We start from the raw sequence: 22,247 nt of genomic DNA, 5'->3' as shown, positions 1-22,247 counted from the left end.
GAACACTGTCCAACCATCTCATCCTCTGTCGTCCCCTTTTCCTTGTGCCCTCCATCTTTCCCAACATCAGGGTCTTTTCTAGGGAGTCTTCTCTTCTCATGAATCTCTTTAGTGCATGCAGTTAGTTTGTTGAGTTGTTCTTATTTAGGTATGTTTGTTTCAAATGGTATAACAGGGTTCCTTTTTTTTCTCTTCTCATGAATCTCTTTAGTGCATGCAGTTAGTTTGTTGAGTTGTTCTTATTTAGGTATGTTTGTTTCAAATGGTATAACAGGGTTCCTTTTTTTAAAATCATTTTGCTATCCTATATGTACTATCGGTGATAAATCAAGCAACCTTTAAAAAGTGGAAAACAGAAAACCAAGTTTTGTCATCACATGGTTTCTTCACTCTTGGAAAGATAATGCTGCGCTTGAGAAATCTTGCCTTGAAAACAGTGGTTTTCTTGCACGTGGTTATTATTGATGCGGAGGGAAGAGTAATAATGTGGGTATCTGTTCCAAATCCTATAAGAGAAACCACAATTTTACTAAGAATTGATGCTACTTTGTCTTCCAATGTAAGATAGTGAATACACTGTCACACAGTACAAAAGGCTCCTGGGAATTGTTTACATATGAAAACAATCTTCCCACCCATTTCCAGTCTGGTGAACGTCACTATATTCAACCTTTTTATTTAAAAAGCTAGTTTCTAGACTGACATGTTTATTGCTTGCTTTCCTGCACCCCCTCCATTCACTTGAGCTGTGAAATATTCACTGAGGATTTAAACAGGCAAGTAATGTTCTTTAAATTGGCTGCTGTGAGAATAATCCTTTGCGGGGGTTGTGTTGACAGCAGAAATAATGAGAACAATAGTAAGCATATTACTGTAAATTATACTTCAGTTTTCCTGTATTTTAAAAAAAAATTTTTTTTTTTGGAAGAAATCATTCAAAGAAATACTCGCATTGCAAAAACGCCTTATCCTTGACTAAAAATAGCACAGCTACGGAGTGTCTCATGTGGGGCTTTCATTTTAATTAATATTTCAGAGCTGTTCCTTGCAGATGAAGAAAGTAAGGCTTCTATTCATAAAAATGCTGGCATTCTGCCACAAAAATGCTGCTTTATTGAGCAAAGAGGGAAAAGTTGGAATGTGTCTTTCCAGGAGGAATGCGTATTATTTTTATTTAATTCATAAATCCTTTTTCACCCCATTGACTAAAGGTGAACTTTTTTTTTTTTAAGTAATACTTCTGTTGAGAGGGTAAGGGGGAATGGCACTTTTAAAAAAATCAGAAGAGAGACACTGCATTTAAAAGGGCTCATTAATTTTTATTTTTATTTTACTACAGAAAGCAGTGTCACAATTGTGCTGGGGCAAAAATTGAAACTGATCCAGACAATTAACAGCTAACAAACAGTATTATGAGTTGGATAAATCAGCTTGAAATAGGGTGTTACAAGACAACTGAATTTAGCATCACAAAAGTTTTTAAAAAATCAAGTACGGTAGGTATGAACCACTTAAGGTATGTTCACAAGCAGTGCCAAATTTATGTATAAGCTAAACAAGCTATAGCTTAGGGCCCCACTCTCTTGGGGGCTCAAAAAAAGGGGGGGGGAACTGGATGTACGTTTCCAAAATAAAAGATAAAAATAAATAAAAATAAAACCTACATACAGCAACAGTGTTTTGTGTTGTGTAGGCTCCTATGATATAAGTAATGGGCCCCGCCTGCTAGCCTGCTCCCTAAAATATCACTGGTTTGCTCATTTCTATATCAATTACTTTGATAAAATACATATTTTGTTATGTGCAAATGGCTTTAGATACCTATTGGGTCCATAAATTACCACGTAGCATATTTTCAACACAAAAAACCAGCAACAATTTGTTGTTGACAAAGGACAGCTGGACATATAAAGGGCCCCATTGCCTTTAGTAGCTTAGGGCCTCATCAAACCTAAACCCAGCCCTGTTCACAAGATTACTTCCTAAGAATATTCCCATCCTACCCCACTCAATTTCTGAAACACCTAAGATAGACATTGTACACGACTTCCTGTGCTTTCGGGGCAGGTGTCTATTACAAATATTTATTGATTTTTATTACCAGTTTAGCTGCAATGGCTTCCCTCAAAGAAACTCAGGAGTTGTCATTTGGCAAGAGGGAAGATCATTCTTGGTTGACAGCACCTCTCACAGAATGTCAGTCCGCAAGCCTCCCTGTGAAGAAGGAATGGCTATAAAACAGGTTTCAGTTTGTGGTGAACGTGTGTGCTCCTTCTGACACTTTTTGTATTAATCCTAAAGAGAAGGAAATAGTAGACCGTGCATGCTGTTTGAATGGGTGATAGTGGGTAGGGAATGAACAGTTGCTCTGCTCCCACGACTGTATTTTAAAAAATGTAAACTTTTTTTTTTGCTGTAAACTTTTGGTGAAATGAAGTTGCCCCCCCACCCAGCTCTTCAAAATTCTACTTTGCAAATTGTGATCTTGAATAGTCACTGGGCTTTCGCTTCATATTTAGTCAGTGTTGATACAAGAACATAGAGCATACAATCCCTGCTGGACCAGATCAAAGGCTCATCTAGTCCAGCATCCTTTCTTTGTAAGAAATTTTTATTAGTTTTCAATGACAGTCCAATAATAATCATTATTATAACAATACCAATTTATAATACAATTATGAATACCAATCATTCAAATACCAAATTATATAACCTCCCACATGCTTGATTTGATGGTTTGATGATTTTATTTCTGCATCCCAAAATCTTAATTAGTTTCAATTACATTCCGGTCATAATGGTAATCCCTTATACAACAACTGCAATATTAATAACTTCTACTGTATTTGTGTTGACACTTTAAATTATTTATAAAACTGCAAGTGAGGAACTCAAACTATATCTTTGTTCTTCCTGTGTGTGGCAATTATTCTGTCCGTGGTGTTTCATCCTGTCCTTGTAAGATGTTATGTCTTTCCCCCAATTGTTACTGTTATCCGTCATGCTTCGGGCGGAGCTGATATCCCATTGTTGTTCCAGAAATTTCTCCATCACTCTGTCCTGTGCTTTGTTGTTTTGCACCAAGAACTTTAACAACTGCAAAAGTCATTCTGTCCCAGTAAATAAACTGTTGTCACCATTTTTCCTCTCAGCCTGGGAAGAAGAGTGGCCTGTCGAACTGCAGATGACTCAATAAAGAACCTTATCATTTAATTGGCAGTTCAGACTCCTTTCATCCTTCCTTCCAGCTGAACACATATGAGCAATTATACTTTCAATTAAATTAAATTCCAAGTCCTCTTAGTGTTACTCAGTTCACTTCATAAATAATAAAGGCTGGGGAAGAGTTGGCTCTAAGTATCCATCGTTAACCTTTTGCAAAATTGAGCTTCCCTTCCTTTTTTTTTTACACACAGTTCCATTTGATGTTATATTCCATATTTATAATCCCATTTCTTCCATACTCGCTTGTACAAATATAATTTGAACTAACATTCAGAGGAGGGTTACCAAATCATAAATGTAGAGAAGAAAACTTTAAATAAACCATAGGCTCCCCTCCCTCCCACCGTATTTTGCACCGAATGAAGTCTTATCTCAAGTTCAAACCTAAAAGTCCTTGCAGTTAAGTTTGTTCTGCAGTTTTTGATCTCATCTCTTCAAGCACACACCTGTACTTTAGCTCAATGAAGCTCTAATTAACAGGAGAACCTCTGCTTCTGAATGGCGGCATTGGATGGTTTTCAACAGGCAATGTGTTTTTGCACTCAGTGCCTCCCTGCCCCCCCATTCCACGTTAGAGCGAGAGCCAGGTACTGAGATGAACTGTGAGTGAAGCCCACTCCCCCCACCCTTGGGGGGAATTTGCAAGGATGATTACCCACAACCATCCCTGTTTTTCCTTTGCCTATGATATCCCGCTGTCATGGGTGCTGCCTCCATTCAGGCAGAGCGGAACCGGAAGCCCTCTAGTCCAGCATCCTTGTCTCATAGTATTAAACCAGATGCCTATGGGAAGCCCACAAACATGACATGAACGCAACAGAACTTTTTCATTTGTGCTTCCAAGCAACAGGTACTCATAGGCATACTCCTCTGACAGCTGGAGGTAAAACATAAGCCAGCGTGGTCACTGACAGCTTTATTCTCCCTGAAGTTGTTTAATCCCTTTTAAAATGTATTTTATACACATCTCTCACGTTCCGAGGGAGTCTGTTCCATTGGCAAAGAGCCCTTACATCAAAAGGTTCTTCCTGATGTTCAGTCAGAATCTCCTTTCTTGTACTTTGAAGCCATTGGTTTGTCTCCGACCCTATGGAGCAGGGGGGAAACAAACTTGCTACATCTTCCATGTGACAGACCTTTAGATATCCGAAGATGGCTATCAAATCTCCTGTTTCCTCTTTTCCAGATTAAACATACCAAACTCCCTCAACCGTTCCTCATAAGGCTTTATTTCCAGACCCTTTAGTACCTTTGTTGCCCTCCTCTGCACACATTGCAGCTTGTCAACATCCTTCTAAATTGTGGCACCCAGAACTGGTGCAGAACTGGACACAGTAATCCAGGTGTGGTTGACCAAGGCAGAATAGAGTGGGACTATTACATCCCTTGATCAGGACACTATACTTCTGTTGTAGCTTTTTTTGCTGCTGTATCACATGGTTGACTCGTGTTCAGCTTGTGGTCTACTAAGACCCCTAGATCCTTTTCACACATATTACTGGCAAGCCAGTTGTCCCCCATCTTATATTTGTGCAACTGGTTCTTTCTAAGTGCAGAACCTTACATTTGTCCCTACTGAAACTCATTTTGTTTGCGCCCAGTTCTCAAATCTGTTAAGGTAATTTTTTAAGAAACAAATAACAAAACCTATAGCTGCTGGCTATAGTTTGTAGTTCATCTGGAGCAAGACAAATCACAATCCCAGATTCAGACATACTGCTAAGCCAAAATGATGGCTTAGCTCTAGATAGTGCGGCTGCAGAAGAACCAGGAAAAGAATGAAACAGTTGTGATTTTTATGGGTTACCTGTGCCTTGTGTGTGAACCAAGATAATACATCAGTAACATACATTGTCTGTCTGGGAAACAATAGATAAGCACCTGGACTGAAAGTTTAATAGCTGGTTATTCACAACCCCCTTATGTCTGTTTCCTTTTAAAAGGAGGTGCAAGTATCAGCGCCAGATTTAGGGCAGTGTGGGTGGTTCCCCTGCACAGGGTGCTGAGCAGAGGGGGCACCAACCCACCCACCCTATATTTATATGGGTACCTACTGAGAAGATCCATAAAAAACCATAGTGTCTGGACTATAGGCTTGGGTGAAGGCAGCAGTTGATATCCTGCCATTTAGAAAAACGGGATAAAAGCTTAATTGGTTGGTGTGGTTTTTTTGTGTGGGGGGGAAGCCAGCAGTAAGAGCAAGTGAAGCATCAAGGGAGTGTAAATGGCAATAAATGTTAGCCCTCCCGAGTTAGTATTAAGCACAAGGACTGCTACTTGTTGGGAAGGATATTGTTAAACAGTCTGGTCTACAGGGATACACTTTAAAAGAGGGAGATAGTAGGTAGTAGAAGACAACTGCGTGTTCTCAGTTGCCTATTTTGGCTCTGTTGCCTATTTGGGCACTCAGCACATGAATTCACTATTATGGGTAGTGATATCAGATGACTTGCTTGGAGCACAGAGTTCTTAGACAAATGAATAGAGGGAAAGGTCAGGTGGCTAAGCAGAATTAAGAGTTGGTGCCTTTCCTTTTTATAAAACCAGCTTTTGCCTACAGGCATGCAATGTTCTTGGTTACCAAATATCCTCTATTAATCAGGGAGAGTTTAATATTTCTTTATTTTCTAGCTAATTAGCATCCATGACTTGTAAGTTGCAAATGAACAGAAGTCTGTCTGTTACAATGCAAGGGGTCTTACGTAAACTGGCAATAAAAGCTGCATTAATTTTTTTAAACACCGTTTCCAGTTCAACCTGAAACCAAATTCAGATTAAACACATAACTTTCTTCCTCAAATATAACTTCAACACATTTTTCAGGTTCTTTGCCTTAAACTTTTTAGATTTGATTGTTCTTTCTTATGCTCCCATCAAGATCTTGTCCCCATCTCTCCACATACTTTTTGTTAGTTCCTTGAATAGATTTCTTAGATGATCTTATACAGAGGTTGTTTCATGCCCCCGCCATTTCCTATCAATTATTCTCTTGAAGAATAATGATCCATCCTCACAAATAATTCTTTGACATGTCCAGAATGCACACAGTGACACACGTGAGCCCTCTCATTCTTTACTTCATAACCTATTTGTATTTACAGTTTGTTTATTTACTGATTGCATCTTTATCCCACCTTTCCTCCAAGAAGTCCAGGGTGATGTACATGGTTCTCTTCCTCCTCCCTGTTATCCTCACAACCACCCTTCAGAGTTATTTATATTCTGGCTTGTATCAATGGCTTCAAGGTGCTTTACAAAAATTAAAACGTGTTTAGAGTGCTGGACTAGGAGCTGGGAGGTAAAAGGGTTCAAATCCCCACTCCATGACTGGACCTAATGGCCAGGGGTCCCTTTACCTTTACCTAATTGGATTGCAGCCTAAAACTGTTTGCAATACAAAGTTTCAGCTCAGGAAGATAATGAGAAAAGAAAAAGACCCGAGCATGGAGACTTAGAATGAGCTCCTCTCTGGCAATTGTTCAAGGAACAATGGAGGACAGCTCTACTTGTGTTCTCTTGCACAAGATCAAGGGGGACAGAGCTGATCAAAATGTTCCTTCTGCGATATCGGTGACATATTGATAGACCTTTCAGTAGGTAGAGTATGAGACTCTCAATGTTAGGGTTATGGGTTCGGTTCCCACATTGTGCCAAAGATTCCTGCATGGTAGGGGGTTGGACTAGATGACCACTGTGCTCCTTTCCAATTCTATGATTCTTTCACAAGGCGGCTCACGAAAATAAAACAATAACAGTAAAATAAGGAATGAAAAGCCTGGATAGCTCACTTGGTTAGAGCGTGGTGCTGATAACGCAGCTGCATATTCCTTAACTGCGGCGCGGGGGCGGGGCTGGACTAGATGATCCTCAGTTCTATGCTTCTACGATCCGGAAAGAACCGCAAGAGTGTCTCTGAGCATGTGTCGAGTGCAAGGGCGTACCCACAGTCGTGCAGCGAAGGTTGTGGGTGGTGGTGGTGGAAAGAAGCCTTTCGGCGCGAGCCCTTCCTTCTCTTGATGCTATTTTATAGAATAGGTTGGGGGGCCACCCGGCGCCTCCAGTAGCTCAGTGCCCCCCATCCCTTACCTGGCCCCCTCCCTCTCCTTCCTTCCCTCCCTCCCTCCCCGCCCCGCTTGCCGCCGCCGCCGCGCCGCCTGCCAGCCTCCGCCTCGCCTCCCCTCCCGGCCCTGCCCTGCTGCATTGTGGTCCGGCCCGGCCGGCGGCGGCGGCGGCAGCGCCGAGCGAAGATGGCTGAGAAGCAGCCGCAGAAGCACGACGGGCGGGTGAAGATCGGCCACTACGTGCTGGGGGACACGCTGGGGGTCGGCACCTTCGGCAAAGTCAAGAGCTGAGTATGGGGCGCGGGAGGGGCGGGCTCGATGCTGCAGCCGCCGCCGCTGCTGCTGCTGAGGAAGGGAGGGAGCGAGCGAGGGAGAGATGGAGTGCGCGCGCGAGGAAGCGCCTCTCCAAGGCGCAGCGCGCACCCCCCCCCCCAATATACGCACACGCGCCAGAGGCTCAAGGCGACAGCCGCCACCCCCCACCCCCCGCTCAGTTATCCCGCCGTCTCCATCTTGCACCTTTCCTCCCCGGAGCCCCCTCCCCATCCCCTGAAGCGAACACCTCCCCCAACACCGGTGCGCCCCACCCCACAGTATATCCCTCCCACTGGCATAGGAGCCAACTCCTAATAAAATGTTTGAGCCCCCCTCCCCCCGTTTAAAAGTTCGTGTGGGCACTGCCCTTCAAATGGCATGCATGTCATGTGATCGGTTATGTGGGGCTTACCCGGGACCCTCAATATTTTAGTCAAGTTGGCACACCATTTAAGTGTGTGTGTGTGTCTGTGTCTGTGTCTGTGTATGCGCACGAACACACACACATACATGTCATGTGATCAGTTATGTGCGGCGGTGCTTACCTGCCCCCCCCATATTTCATTCAAGTTGGCACCCCTGCTTTGCATTTTCAGCTGACCCTCCATTCAGCCAGGCACCCAGTCCAGCAATTCCCCCTCAGCTCCTCCCATAAACACCTTCGCACCTTCCTCCCCGCTGCCTCCAGAAACCCGCAATAGGATGCTGGGGAGTGATGACAGGGGCTTAGGGAGTTAGGGTCTTTTTCAAAGAGTCATGAATTGGAAGTTACCACGAGGGTCATCTACTCCAGCCCTCTGAAATGCAGGAATCTTTTGACCAACGCTGAGATTAAAGTATCTCATGCTTGACCAACTGAGGTATCTGGAGGTTCTCCTAGGGTTAGGAGACAAAAAGCTCCTGGCTTGAAATCAGGAGCACCTGGCAAGCATCCAGCACACACTTTTCTCTTTGTCAGCGACGCTGACAGTACACACGAGCTGTGTATATATGCTTTAGCAAAATTAAAGTGCCGGGGAGAGGGGTCCCTGCTCTGAAGAGTTTCCAGCAGGGAACGTGACACTGTGGAAAGGACAGGAGGAGATAAATAGAGGCGAAACGTGTGCAAGCCGAATGCGGTTACCCACACTATTTGGCCTCCAGTTAATGAATCACACAGCCTTTCCTCCCTTCCTTCCTGTAAGATGTGCAATGCATTGTGAGCTCTGCCTCTGGCTGCTCTGGGATGCACACATCTTGCTCCCTCCAGCATTTGCACAAGGTGCAACAACATTGGACATCTTCAGCTCACATAAACCATGGTCTTTGGCTGCCCTGTAGTAGCCTTTTAGAATAAACTTCATGGGCATGCTGTCACCAAATAATAAACAGTTTCAAGAGGAATAGCTGTTAGGTCACAAAACTCTTGGCTAACAGTTTAATTATGGCATCATCAGTTGAAATGGACTGTACTTCATGAAAGGTTATGTTGTAATAAATTCAACAGACTTGTAAGGTGCTAAAGCTGAAGAGAACTGTAGTCCACAAAAGCTTGTTTTATCACCAAAGAGGCTAATTCAGGAAGAGATGTTATTATTATTATTATTTATGAAGTTGTTGTGAGATATTTTCCAGTGTTGAATGGCATAAAATGTCATTCATACATGAGTCTGATTCTTTGCAAATCCATGGAGAATCTTCACATCGTGAAGTATTTTTTCCAAGGTTGGCATGAAGTTAATGCAACACAATACTGTGCATATTTATTCAGATATACCTAAGTCCTTTAGTGTTCAGTTGGGTTTACTCCTGGGTAAATATGCATAGGATTGCTGCCATATTTATTACATTCTTTTAAGGGGCTCAGGTGACATACATGGTTCATTCTACCCATTTTATCGTCACAAAAAGCTTGGAGCGGAAAAGTAGTGAGCTGCCCAAGGCCGCCCAGTCGCTGCGTGAGGATTGAACCTGAGTTTCCTCAGTTTCAGTCTAGAACCACACTGGTTTCTTAATCACACAGACCCTTCCATCTGTCATGCTGTGTCGAAATCATATCCCAATCATTGCAAAGTAAAGTCCAGGCTTGGAAACTGCCACTTGCCAAGTTGCTTGTAGGTAGTAAGATTTGCTCCCAAGCAAGAAAATATTTTATTCAGTGAGGCTTCGTCTTAAATAAATATGTATAGGATTGTTGTCCTCATTCATTAGTGTGCTACAGACTACTAACGTGGGTGGGCTAGTAAAACATTTTTTAGGGCTAGTAACTTTAATAGGCTTATTTGCAAGGTTGGAAAAACTGTTTTTCAGTGGGTATGAAAGGTTAGGGCACAGCACACAGTAGCTAGTATCTTACTTTCTTAAGGACCGTTGTAATAATTGAGCTGAACCATTTCCTATAATGTTGCTAAGGTCACCCTCTGAGTAGACCTACTCAGAGGGTAATACTGTCTTTCATCATTCCTGCCTTATACCATTTAATTAAAACACACATGCTTGCACACGCACACACAGTAATGTGTTAAATAGTGTAGCATAGGGAGTTGTTGTGCCTCTGCTTCATGGTTATATTAGGAACCTGAGTTACCGCACTACACAACAAATAATACTGTCTCTCTTGCTTGCATCTCTTAAGACATTCAAGTAGGCTTAACAAGCCCCAAGGGAGCGAAACAATAATATCTCTGTATCAGTTCCTTGCTGTAAGCAAATGATGGATTACAAGGCAGACTTGTTTATTATTAATTATTAATGTATCGGCACGAAGAAAACCACAAACAGACACATAGGTTGTTTTTTTTATTGGTAACAAATGAAAGATGGGCTACTCATTTGCAGCTTAATACTTTGGTTTGTTTGCTTTGCTGGTTTGGAGTTTAGCAAATGTTGTGTGTGAACTACAGCAGGTTGTTGAATAGATCATCCTTAGGTTGTCACCAAAGCATACAACTGGGACTTTGTCCCATTGGAGCATATTTACATTGTTGATCTGGGAGATGCCAGATAAGCATTTATTTATTATATTTATATACTACCTTTTATCTTCCAAGGATCTTAAGGTGGCGTATGTGGTTCCCTACCGCCCATTTCATCCTCATAACAACCCTGTGAGGTAGGTTAGACCATGAGATGGTGACTGGCCCAAGGTCACCCAGTGAGCTTCATGGCTGAGTGGGGATTTGAACCCTGCTCTCCCTGGTCGTAGCCCAGTATTCTAACCATTACACCACACTGGCATAAGATGATACGATAGGACTTCCTTCTGACAGAAATAGCAGAGAGAAAATTCCATTGAACAGGGAAATTTCAAGGATGTTTCATACCTGCTGGGTGATACTCAGCCTTAGTTATAGAGTAGTCCCGCTGAAATCCAATAGGCTTAAGTAATTGGCTTGCTGATTTCAATAGGTCTACTTTGAGTATGACTAACATTGGCTATTACCCATTCGCTCAATGATCAGCAGCATTGCTATCATGTGCTTAGTCTCTTTCCCACTCAGTTATTCCCTAAATATCAAGGGATGATTAGGCCCTCATGTATAAAAACACAAGCCATAGCTGCATCCACAGATCCTCAAAAGAACCTGTAAAGTGTGTGAGTTCAGCTGCAGGAGCAAGTTGTGAACTCAGTGAGTGCTGTTCCCACTACTTCTAAGGCACAGATTATTTCATGCATGTGTATATACAGCTGGCATCTTTGTTGTTTCATCTCCCAGAGCAAAATATTAGCAGTACAGTTGTCAGGAAACATGTCGTGCTTTAATCCTGTACAATACAAAAGTAGCATTCAGGAAGTAGAAGGTAAAGATTTTTAGAGGCTCAAGATAAATGCATTATTGCCTGCTAATGTATGCAGAACAAGCTGCTGCTAGAGGTATAGGAATGATCAAACTAGGATAACTGTTACTAGACTAATCTGTGGCGCATATTTTTTTGGCTGTGGCACTGCAATAGGGTGCTGGAACAAAAGTTACTAAACATGGGTTTGCTAGGATCCTGGGAGCATAGTTACAACCAGGAATATGAAGGGTTGACCAGATGCTAAAGCTGACATGGTCCTGCATGTTTTAGTGCTTGTGTATATATAAGAAAAATATTCTTATTTTGGCACCTGCATCATATTGCAGCAATGGTAAGAAAATATGTCCCCCCCCCTTTTATGCAGTTGCATAAAGCACAAAAGCCAAATCCTCTTTCACACTTGGTCACCCAAGGCATGAAAAGCTAAATGATGTGCACCCATTTTGTTGAAGCAAATACCTGAAGTTTGCACAGAAACATATTGAAGGACTTGGTTTCACTCTGTGTTTGGCTGTTTATGAAATAGCATAGTGGCTGCAGCAGGCAATCAATGGATATGGAGCAGGGTGAATTTCCATAACAGGAAAAGGAATGATAATTCTTATTTAGCCCTCCTGTCGTTTCACAGCAATCGGTTGGGAACATTTCCTAGGGTGCTTTATGTTTGCTAGAGAAAGGTCGCGATAGAGGCATAGCTTTTCACTAGAGGCACCCATTGTCAAGTGGGATTCAACCGTATACGGGCATATTCATGTTGCAGAGTTATGGTTGATTTGATTTAGTGCCTTTATGAAACAAACCCTCTTCCCCAAATATCAGACTACTTGCAAAAAGGAACGTGATGGGGAAATGCACTTGAAAGGGTGGATAATGCTACCTTCATGTACCATTGTCTAGCTTCCCTGCAAACAAATCAGAATAAATGCTCACTGCCCCATAAGTCATATAGCTAGAGGAAAACCCCGTTTTCAGCTATGAAATGCTCTCTGCAGAGAGGCTTGCAGTCTTTGGGGTGACAGGTGAAAAAAATGTAACCTCTGGATTTTTAAATCTGAAACCTGATTCATTTATTTCTTGTTGCTGAAACCTTTTTGTTGTATGGATTTTAATCTACGCTTTGTATTTTACTTTTAAATAAATATTTTACTTATAAATAAATATACTTGTGCGATGCAGAGCGTAACATCCTGTTAACATTTCCTAGCTTAGCCGAGTACATAAAAAGGAAACAAGCCCAAGTGTTTTTATTTGGAAGTGTGGCAAAGCACTTTATTTTTAGAACACTCATATTGAGGAAAGAATTTCAGACTGCTCTTATCTCTGCTAATAATAGCGACTTGCTCACCCTATACAGCTACTGCGTTTACCACTCTGCTCCGTTCTTTAGTCGGGGTCACAGCCACTATCACAGATTGTCTCTTGCCTAGTTTTAACATTCCATGACTTTTAAATTGGAATGCTAAGCTGTGTGAGAGAGTTCAGTGAATTGTATCCTAAATGTCATTTCCTTGTTTGCTGTAACAAGCATAATGGCTTCTACTAGAACCTTACAGTTTAGGGTGTTCTATAAAACTCTTGTTTGTTTTTCATTTCCAGACGGGGTGGCCACGTTCGTCTCTTGCAACATGACACACACACTTTTCTGAGTTGCAGATATGTTTGCGGGGAGGGCTGTAAACAGTAAGGTCAGAGGAAATGAAATGCAGAAAAGCACAGACAGTGATAATTACGTAATTAGCAGCGGTAATTCATAAAATGTTAATTCAGACACGCTGGCATTTGCAAGCCAATTAACACATGACTTTACTTTAATAATAATAATAATCCTTTGTCTTAATTTAGTCCATAAACTAAATTGCATTGTAATCCAACTGTTTCAAATTGCAGTCTCCCTTTAAAGTTCCTCTAATGTCACAGACACACATTCTGTGAGGTTGAAATATTGCCATTTCTGATTTCAAATGTGTGTCTTCTGAGAAAAGAGAGGTATTTGCTCACTGGAGTGAACAATTTGCCCTTGTTGGCGCGCATATATATATATATATATATACACACACACACACACACAGTATGTATGTGTGTGTGTGTGTGTGTGTGTGTGTATATATATATGTGTGTGTGTGTGTGTATGCACACACACACACACACACACATATATATATATATATATATATATATAATCACTGGCAGCTAACATCTCTCTTCACAACCTATGAAGAGGACGATGAAATTGGGATGGGGAGAACATTTCACCTTTAGACTTAAATTTATATTATTACCTTTTCTTATTTTTGTTTCTGTTCAGGGCCAAATACCCCCTCATGGCAGTCTGTCATTATTATCCAGTATACATTATACGTACTTCAATAAACATGAAACTTTTCTTTCTTTCTTTCTTTTAGTTGGGGAACACCAGCTCACACGGCACAAAGTAGCGGTCAAAATTTTAAATAGGCAAAAAATTCGCAGTTTGGATGTGGTTGGGAAGATCAAACGGGAAATCCAAAATCTGAAGCTTTTCCGACACCCCCATATTATCAAATTGTAAGTATTGCTGCCACTACTCCCATTGTTGTGTGTTGCAGGAAATGGGGATACTGCCCTCAGGGACCCTGTGTGCTCCTGTCATTTTACCGTGTGTTGAATTAATATTTTCAATAGTAACCTGCAATGCAATTCCAGGCACATTTATTCTGGAGTAAATTCCACTGAACTCCACTGAGTTTACTTCCTAGTATACTTAGAACTGCAGCCTTTGCGTTTCTGAACCACAATAAGCAGGATCTCTATTGGGATTCTGTTAATTTATGGCTACCAGATTAGAGTAAGGGAAAAGTTATAAAATATTGTTTTAAAACGTTCATCTCAATATCTGGGAGCTTGTGATAGTGACATACAATGGCTGGATTATACTCTGTGCTCGCTGAGGAACAGAAATAAAACTTGGACTAGCCAATGGATTTGAAGTAAATTCCTGGATTTTATGGAAAGATTTGATGCGCAGTTGAGCAATTTCTTTGACAAAGCAATTGAGTCTGCTTGTTAGATGTGCATCTCTCACTCTGGGATATCATGAATTTAAAGTTGGAGCAGCCCTTGGTTCTGTGCAAAAATGAATTTCTGAAAAGTAAAATATTTTGACAATTGGACTTCCCTTTCATCTTGCCACTAGGATTCAATTTTACCACATTACTCGAGTCTGAGTATTATCTCCCATCTTTTCAAACATTCTTGAACATCTGCAGCCGCAATGGAAATTTGAAAAGAGGGTTAGTCATAAATGAGGTATGATTATTGTGCAAAGATTCCAAGAGATTCAGTAAGCTTATGGAAGAAGAAAGGTAAATCCGTCAGAGCCCAGAAAGAGTTTATATCTGTTTTTATCATAAAGAATATAATAAATTTCACCTTCAGAAATGGGAAGCAGTTATGTGTGAAGAGAAATCCAGTGCTAATTTTAAGGAAAACGTTAGTTTAGTAAGATTTATTAAGCACTAGCTCTTGTCTCACTGTTGAAAAGGATGCAGATAAAAAAAAATTGTGTGTATTTTTATTAGGTACCAGGTCATCAGTACACCAACAGATTTTTTCATGGTAATGGAATATGTGTCTGGTGGGGAATTGTTTGATTACATCTGTAAACATGGACATGTAAGTGACTTTTTCCATTAAGGATAAATGTGTGGGCAGGAGGGAAGTGAATTCTACCGATCTATAATATCTTTGCTAAATGAGGGTTCTTTTTAAGGTTATTAAGGCCAGAAATAGAACTGGCTTCATCACAGACCTGTTTGGAATGACTCGCAACTGGCCTGATGGCACTGCAGTGTCCTACACAGTCTTACAGTGCAAACATTTTGCTGGTCCATCTTGCCTTGAATTACATGTCATTTGAATAAACATGTAAGAAGCAAGGCAATAACCAGTAGCAACTTCCCTGGTTCTCTATACTTGAATGCCTTCTGGCAAATGAAAGCAGTTTGGTGATAGTGATGATCCAGTCCTAAATATGTTCTGACATGTGTGCTTGTAATGGTGGGGTGCAATTTTTTTTTAGTGACATTGCACTGGTAGAACAACTGTTTCAGACGATGCTGAGCATTTATTTGCTGTTGCAGTATAATTTAGTGATAACTATCAGTTTGCTACACAATTGCCCAGAAAACACAATGAGCCACAGAATTTCCTAGAGTGTAGGTGATAGTTCAAGCTCAGAAGCAAGACAAAGCGCTTGCCTCTGTAAATATACATTTTACAGCCAATCAGCACAATTCATGGTTGAACAGTGTTTTATTTTTGTTGCCCAGATTTTCCCTGAAATAGAAATTATTAAATGCTTTTTAAAACATAGAATCTAAATTCTATACAAAAGCAGTAATAATAAACAGATTTCAACTGCACTCCTGTACACATGCACACAAGTCTATTTTAACTCAGCAGGACTTAGTTCTGAATAGACGTGCTTAGGATTGTGCTCTTTCCATAGCTCCAATTCACAGGTTAGAGAGGATCTCATATCTATTTTTTCTTTAATCCTTCGGAAGCTATTAGCAGAATTGAAATGCTCCCTGCTGCATGCTATGTGATTGTCACCTCACCACTTGGACTGCATAAAATTCAGTATTTGAATTTTTGTACCCTGTTGTCATAATATTTCCTAATTTGATCCCTTGTTCATAATTTATTGAGAGGACATTATAATCTGCTATATAATTATACTTGTTATAGAAATATGTAAAATGTTAAGTATGTACTATTATTACCATTTTTTTTTACCACTATGATTAACTGGTGAGGCGCAGCCATTAATGGCCTGAATTCAGTTTAAAAATAGAGTTTCTATTAACAGACCTAGTCAACTCAGGCTGTTTCACAACAACTGCTAGGATCTTGCAGACTGAGACTGCAGCTAGCGGTGCCATTTTTGAATGCTCGCTCATGGTGGTGGTGGTGGTGGGGACTTTCCTGCAAGTATAAAAACTGGGACATCAAGAAGAGTCTAGCCTGGAATAGTCTTTGTTGTCTTAGGGTCCCCCCCCCCCCGTGGGCTGTATCAGTAGGTGCCAGTGCCAGATTTACGTATAAGGTAAACAAGGTATAGCTTAGGGCCCCACTCTCTTGTGGGCCCCCCAAAAATTAAAGGAAAAACAATTGGAAGTACATTTCCAAAATATAAGATAAAAAACAAATAAAATAAAACGTACATACAGCAACAGTGTTTTGTATTGTGTAGGCTCCTATGATGTAAGTAATGGGGCCTGCCTGCTAGCCTGCTCCCTAAAATATCACTGGTTTGCTCATTTCTATATATAGGGTGCCTTAAGATATGCACAAGGAAGAAGAGATTTAAAACTTCCACTTTCACTTTAGCTTGTGATGTCTGAACTGAAGGAACTGTGATTTGCTCTGTGTTTAGTTTAAACAAACTAGGATCATACCATGATATGATATCCTGCTTTGTTAACAAACCGTAGTTTGAATAAACCATAGTTTCTCAAGTTCAGGCATGACAGGAAACTGTAGTTAGTTGGTGCTCTCCTCATATGCATGAGGGATAGGGGCAGGGGACCATGAAGCTCATTTCAACTAGAAATCAATATGGCTAACCTGATCTTAAACACCCACCCACCCCACTCACACACACATGAAAACAAAGACCACCAAAGCCAACCACAAATGAACAAGCACATCCTAGGCCAACCCCAACCTCTCACCACCAAAGGAACACAAGCGAACAACAGAGAACCTGCACAAACAACGCTGACACCAAACCCTACATACATTAAGTAAAATAGGAACATCTCCACCCTACCCCCCCGCCCCCCCCGCCCACCTCCTTCCCTCTTTTTCTTCCTAATATCTCAACAAATGAAACTGATTTGTAAAAATGTTACTTGGAAAAAATACGAGAGAGAGACATTGCACATACTTTTGTGAATCAAGGAAATCTTTAATAAAAAACACAATAAAAAACAACACTAATACATTATGGAGCTGTGGGACTGGGTGAAAATGTGACCCCACTCTGGCACATTCCTATTTCATTCTACTGTAGATCCATCCCCAATAGCGGGGGGGGGGGGGATCTTAATCTGTGCTGGCTTCAGGTTTAAGGTTCTGGCCTGGGCAAGTTTCCTTGAGTGGGCTTTGTCCTCCACACTTTGCTACTGTTGCTGACCTGCCAGTAAGAGAGCTAGCAAGCAGGTGGCAGCAGCTGCTGATCCTAATTATTACTGCTGCCATCACTTATTTCCTCATCCCCCTCCAGTCCAAACGAAAAGTAAACAAGCCGGTTGCAGCAGTGGAGAGGAGCAACAACAGGGCTAGGGGGTCAAGTATTGGGCTTCGGCCGATGCCCAAGTATGCCCACCTTTAGAGGTCAGTCCTGATTTCAAAAGTGTGAGATGAGGAGGCAGGGCCTTCTACTTTGCTGTCTCTGGCCCCTATGTTTGGTTTTTCCAAATCGGGTGCAAAAGTAACAGGGGCAATCTAGTTTCTTCAGTTCGCAGAGGCCTTTGGAAAATTACTGCCATGTGTTGCAGACTGTTGCATAGAAATTTTTCAGAGTAATGGGCTGAACAATTGATTGGTCAAAGCAGCACAGTTTTAAAGCTTAAAGGCCTTTAATTATTTGACACACTTAATTATAAGAGAATAGTGCAATGGAATGTCTCCTTGGGATGGTCCGCCTCTGTTTACTTGTTTGTTTAGTGTTGCTTACTGTAATTCTGTCTCCTGTGGCCCATTAAGGAGGCACATTTTGCCTCGCTGAGTATCCTTTCAGGAACAAAAAACAACTACATTGAGCCTTGTTTCCCTTCCTGTGCATTTTTCTAGGTTGAAGAGTCCGAAGCCAGGCGTCTTTTCCAGCAAATTCTGTCAGCTGTAGATTACTGTCATCGGCATATGGTAGTTCACAGAGACCTGAAACCAGAGAATGTGCTGCTGGATGCAAACATGAATGCCAAGATAGCTGATTTTGGTATGTGACCCCAGCAGCATTCCAGAAATGTGACCAGCTCTATGCCAATTGCTGAACTGTCTCAGGGCTAACATCCTTCAAAGAACCCAGCATCAATTTTCATCACCATTAGCAGTTTCTACTGTGAAAAACTTCCCAAGTTGAAAACATTAGTCTCGTCTTCACCGAGTATTAAACCTGAAGGTGGAAGCTTGCATAACTAGATGCTTCTCCATACTCAAATTTAAAAAAAAATAAAAATCCTGGCACATAAGAAGTTGATTTCAGGGAGAAGGGTCCTAGCCTTGCCATTTCCCTGGCGTCTCATTTTCTACATCTTTTTCTTTATCTTATATGTTGGAACACTCAGCCATATGAACCTTCGCCTGCAGACTGAAACAATACAATTCATACGTTCACTTATCACCTCTAGGGAAGGCAGGTTTTTCTTGTTATGGTCATGTCAGTATGAATATAGATATATAATAAAAATCATTTACAAAATTATTTTGGATGTTTGCCACTTTTAACATTTCCTCTAAATATTTCATGCAGTTCTGTGTGGCTTCTTATACTATCAGGTTTCATTTATTTATTTTTGTTCCATTGACCATAATCTTGCTCCTTAAAGCAGGCAGGACAGGACTGATTGTATAGCACTGATATTCAGCTTCATGCTAGACATATAAGTTAGAAACATGAGGTCCTCCTTTCTTCCAGCTCTTGAGTAACCTAGATGAAGGAGCCTGTGGAAAGATGGCCCACTGAATTCTCTCCAGGGGAAATGCGTAGAATAAGCTTTGAGAATCTAGCATTCAGTTTGAAGTAGATCTTTACAAAGACCTTTCTACCTGCAAGAAATGGTTTCTTAAGCAAATAATGCAACACAGTTCCAATAACCTTTTTAAAAACTTTAATTCGTATCTTTCCCTTCTGCCTCACTTGCTATTTCACATATGAACACCCTTCCCTATCTTCTAGCAATGGTCATTGATGCCTTCTGCCTTCTGGGTCAGCCAACAAATGAGTCTCTCTCTCTTTCTCTCTCCCCTCCACAACCTTTTAGGACTGTCCAACATGATGTCAGATGGCGAATTCCTGCGAACCAGCTGTGGCTCGCCCAACTATGCAGCACCAGAAGTCATCTCTGGAAGGTAGAACATTAAAGACCAATGGATACCCTTTTGACCAGAGGCATGTTTTTGAAATGGGATTCATTCATATAACTGAGTAGCTCATGGTCATTTATATGTGCTTAGGTAATGTTCATATGGCAGCGTTCTGTCCTTCTGGTTGCACATTTTGTCTTTAAGCAAGAAACAGTAGCACCAAAAGGATTTAAAGTATGTAGATACCAGGAAGTGACCACCGAGGGCTGGACATGTTATTTCTATTGACTGCACTAAGGCAAGTCCAAAGAGAGTAGACACTTCAAAGCAACACTCAAGAGAAATGTTAAAGGTTTTTGGAGAATGTAGGGGAGAGCAATCAAAGAGAAGAGGCTTGAGCAGTTCCGGAATGGTGAACAGGCTATGAACAAAGTTCAGGGAGGATGTTATTGTAATCAGATGCTCTTCCAGTTGTCACTTTGATTCAAGGCGACTGTTTAGCACTGCTTCCTTTTTCCCTCTCCCAGCTACTTAGGGTGTGCTTTGGAACTTCAGGCAAGATACTGCAATGTCTTAAGGAACTGGTTAATGGCACCTTCCTTTTGTTCAGATTGTATGCTGGCCCAGAGGTTGATATCTGGAGCTGTGGTGTTATTCTCTATGCTCTCCTCTGTGGGACTCTTCCTTTTGACGATGAGCATGTCCCAACCCTCTTTAAAAAAATCCGTGGAGGTGTCTTCTACATTCCCGAATACCTCAACCGTTCAGTTGCCACCCTCCTTATGCATATGCTGCAGGTGGATCCACTCAAACGAGCAACCATCAAGGACATCCGGTAAGGTCTGGTGCCAAAGTTATATCTCGTCCCTTACTAAAACGTTTTTTGATGATCTCTGAGAAGATCATCAGAGAAAATTAGACGATATGTCCTTTTGAAATAAAAAAAGAGGAAATTATCTGAACAGGGAATGGAGCCGACAGGCTGGAAAACATCTAATCTAACTAGCTTACGTTATTGCTACGTTCTCTTTATTGCTACGTTCTTTACAGTATTTCATAAGGAGTGACTGGGAGAAAGCAAGGTGAAACATTACCTAATGCAACCTCGGTTGTTGAAATAGCAAGAGATATGCATAGCATTTGAATAATCAGAAGTGTCACAAGGATGGCCAAAATCCCTAAACTAAGAAGCACATGTCAAACTCTTTATATGGTCCAAAATTACAACCCACCATAGCATTGTCTGTGTTTCTTTCACCTCCTGTTTCCAGCTCATCCCAATATCACCAGGAATGCCATATCCTGAAGCCTTGGGTGCCATTGTGTGAACATGCAGTGTACCATATGACTAAAGAATGCGGTTGAGACTGCTTTGTCCCTTATAGCACCTAGGTCACTACACCATGTGCTGTAAGGGACAAATAATTTATAGTTCTTCCTATAATCGGCTTGTTTTACTCCTGCTAAACTCTTGGGGTCCGTAGTTTCTCAGAGCAGTTCATTTCAAAACCTCAGTCCTTTGAACTCAGAAGGGTTAAACAGGTATACATACACCAGCTTGACACGTACCAAGCATGGTGCTAAAATGTTAAATGAACTTTTATGATGAGTCAGATCTAGGATGTTGCGTAAACTGTATTATTATTCATTAGAGACACGATTCCTTTTAGAGAACACGAGTGGTTCAAACAAGAACTGCCCAGTTACTTGTTTCCAGAGGATCCTTCTTACGACGCCAATGTCATTGACGACGATGCCGTGAGGGAAGTTTGTGAGAAATTTGAGTGCACTGAGTCGGAGGTGATGACCAGCCTGTACAGTGGGGATCCTCAAGACCAGCTTGCGGTCGCTTATCACCTTATTATTGACAATCGGAGAATCATGAACCAAGCCAGTGAGTTCTACCTTGCTTCCAGCCCTCCCACTGGCTCTTTCATGGATGACACTATGCACATCCCTCCGGGGGTGAAGCCCCACCCGGAACGGATGCCTCCTCTCGTAGCAGATAGTCCCAAAGGAAAGTGTCCCTTGGATGCACTGAATACCACGAAGCCAAAGCCGTTGACTGTGAAAAAAGCCAAGTGGCATTTAGGAATACGGAGTCAAAGCAGGCCTTATGACATCATGGCTGAAGTGTACCGTGCTATGAAACAGCTAGATTTTGAGTGGAAGGTAAGGAATACGAATGCTCTGAATGCTATTCAACGTTCGATAATGGAAGTTTATATTTTACTATCTGCATACCAGGTTTTTTATACTTTGTAAACAACTTAGAAGCCTATTTTGGCGTTAAATGACATTCAGATTAAACAATGCATTAATTAATTGTGCATTGATGCATTATTAATAATTAATAATGCATTAATTAATTAATACCTCTGGTAAGTTCTCGGTTAACCAGCTTTGTTCTTGCTAATGCATTCAAATGCTGCCCCCTCAATATAATTATTCTCAGAGCAGCTTAGATCAAGAGAACAGGACAATTAAAACGCACAAGAAATACTTACAGAATTTAAAAAGTGGATAAAGCGAGCAGAAAATTCAATCAGAGTTCAAAGGTTAGCAGCCTGGTAGAATGTAAAGGTCTTCACCTGGTGCAGAAAGGACAACAGAAGGGAGGCAGAAAGGACAACTGTCCAGGGAGGCAGTTTCAGGACTGGGGCATGACAAATGAGGAGGCCCAGTGACCACCTGCCTCACACCTGGAAGAGGGCCTCCAGCAACTACCAGAACATGGGCAAGTAGGCAGTCTCCAGTCTCCAGCTGTATTGAGAATAACAGGCATAGCGATCCTAA

General features: G+C 41.4%; 1 protein-coding gene across 4 annotated transcripts in view; it reads left to right on the top strand.

Annotated features, from left to right (window-relative positions):
- Nucleotides 1-22,247, top strand: part of PRKAA2 (protein kinase AMP-activated catalytic subunit alpha 2) — a 28,700-nt gene that overhangs the window by 251 nt on the left and 6,202 nt on the right. Inside the window, exons 1-7 of one of the 4 annotated variants that reach the window (XM_033152021.1) lie at nt 7,418-7,572; nt 13,784-13,925; nt 14,939-15,032; nt 18,219-18,363; nt 19,409-19,496; nt 19,979-20,286; nt 21,122-21,362. In XM_033152021.1, the coding sequence (XP_033007912.1) occupies nt 7,473-7,572; nt 13,784-13,925; nt 14,939-15,032; nt 18,219-18,363; nt 19,409-19,496; nt 19,979-20,286; nt 21,122-21,213 (969 nt within the window). In that variant the 5' untranslated portion in view covers nt 7,418-7,472 and the 3' untranslated portion in view covers nt 21,214-21,362. Of the gene's footprint in view, nt 1-7,417; nt 7,573-13,783; nt 13,926-14,938; nt 15,033-18,218; nt 18,364-19,408; nt 19,497-19,978; nt 20,287-21,121; nt 21,624-22,247 lie in introns of those variants that run through there. The other 3 variants (XM_033152019.1, XM_033152020.1, XM_033152023.1) reach the window with 3 other exon arrangements.

This window comes from Lacerta agilis, chromosome 6, assembly GCF_009819535.1.
Source record: "Lacerta agilis isolate rLacAgi1 chromosome 6, rLacAgi1.pri, whole genome shotgun sequence".
NCBI classification, from domain to species: Eukaryota; Metazoa; Chordata; class Lepidosauria; order Squamata; family Lacertidae; genus Lacerta; species Lacerta agilis.
The sequence above is the reverse complement of the archived record's forward strand: the minus strand, read 5'-3'. Positions and strand labels throughout refer to the sequence as shown.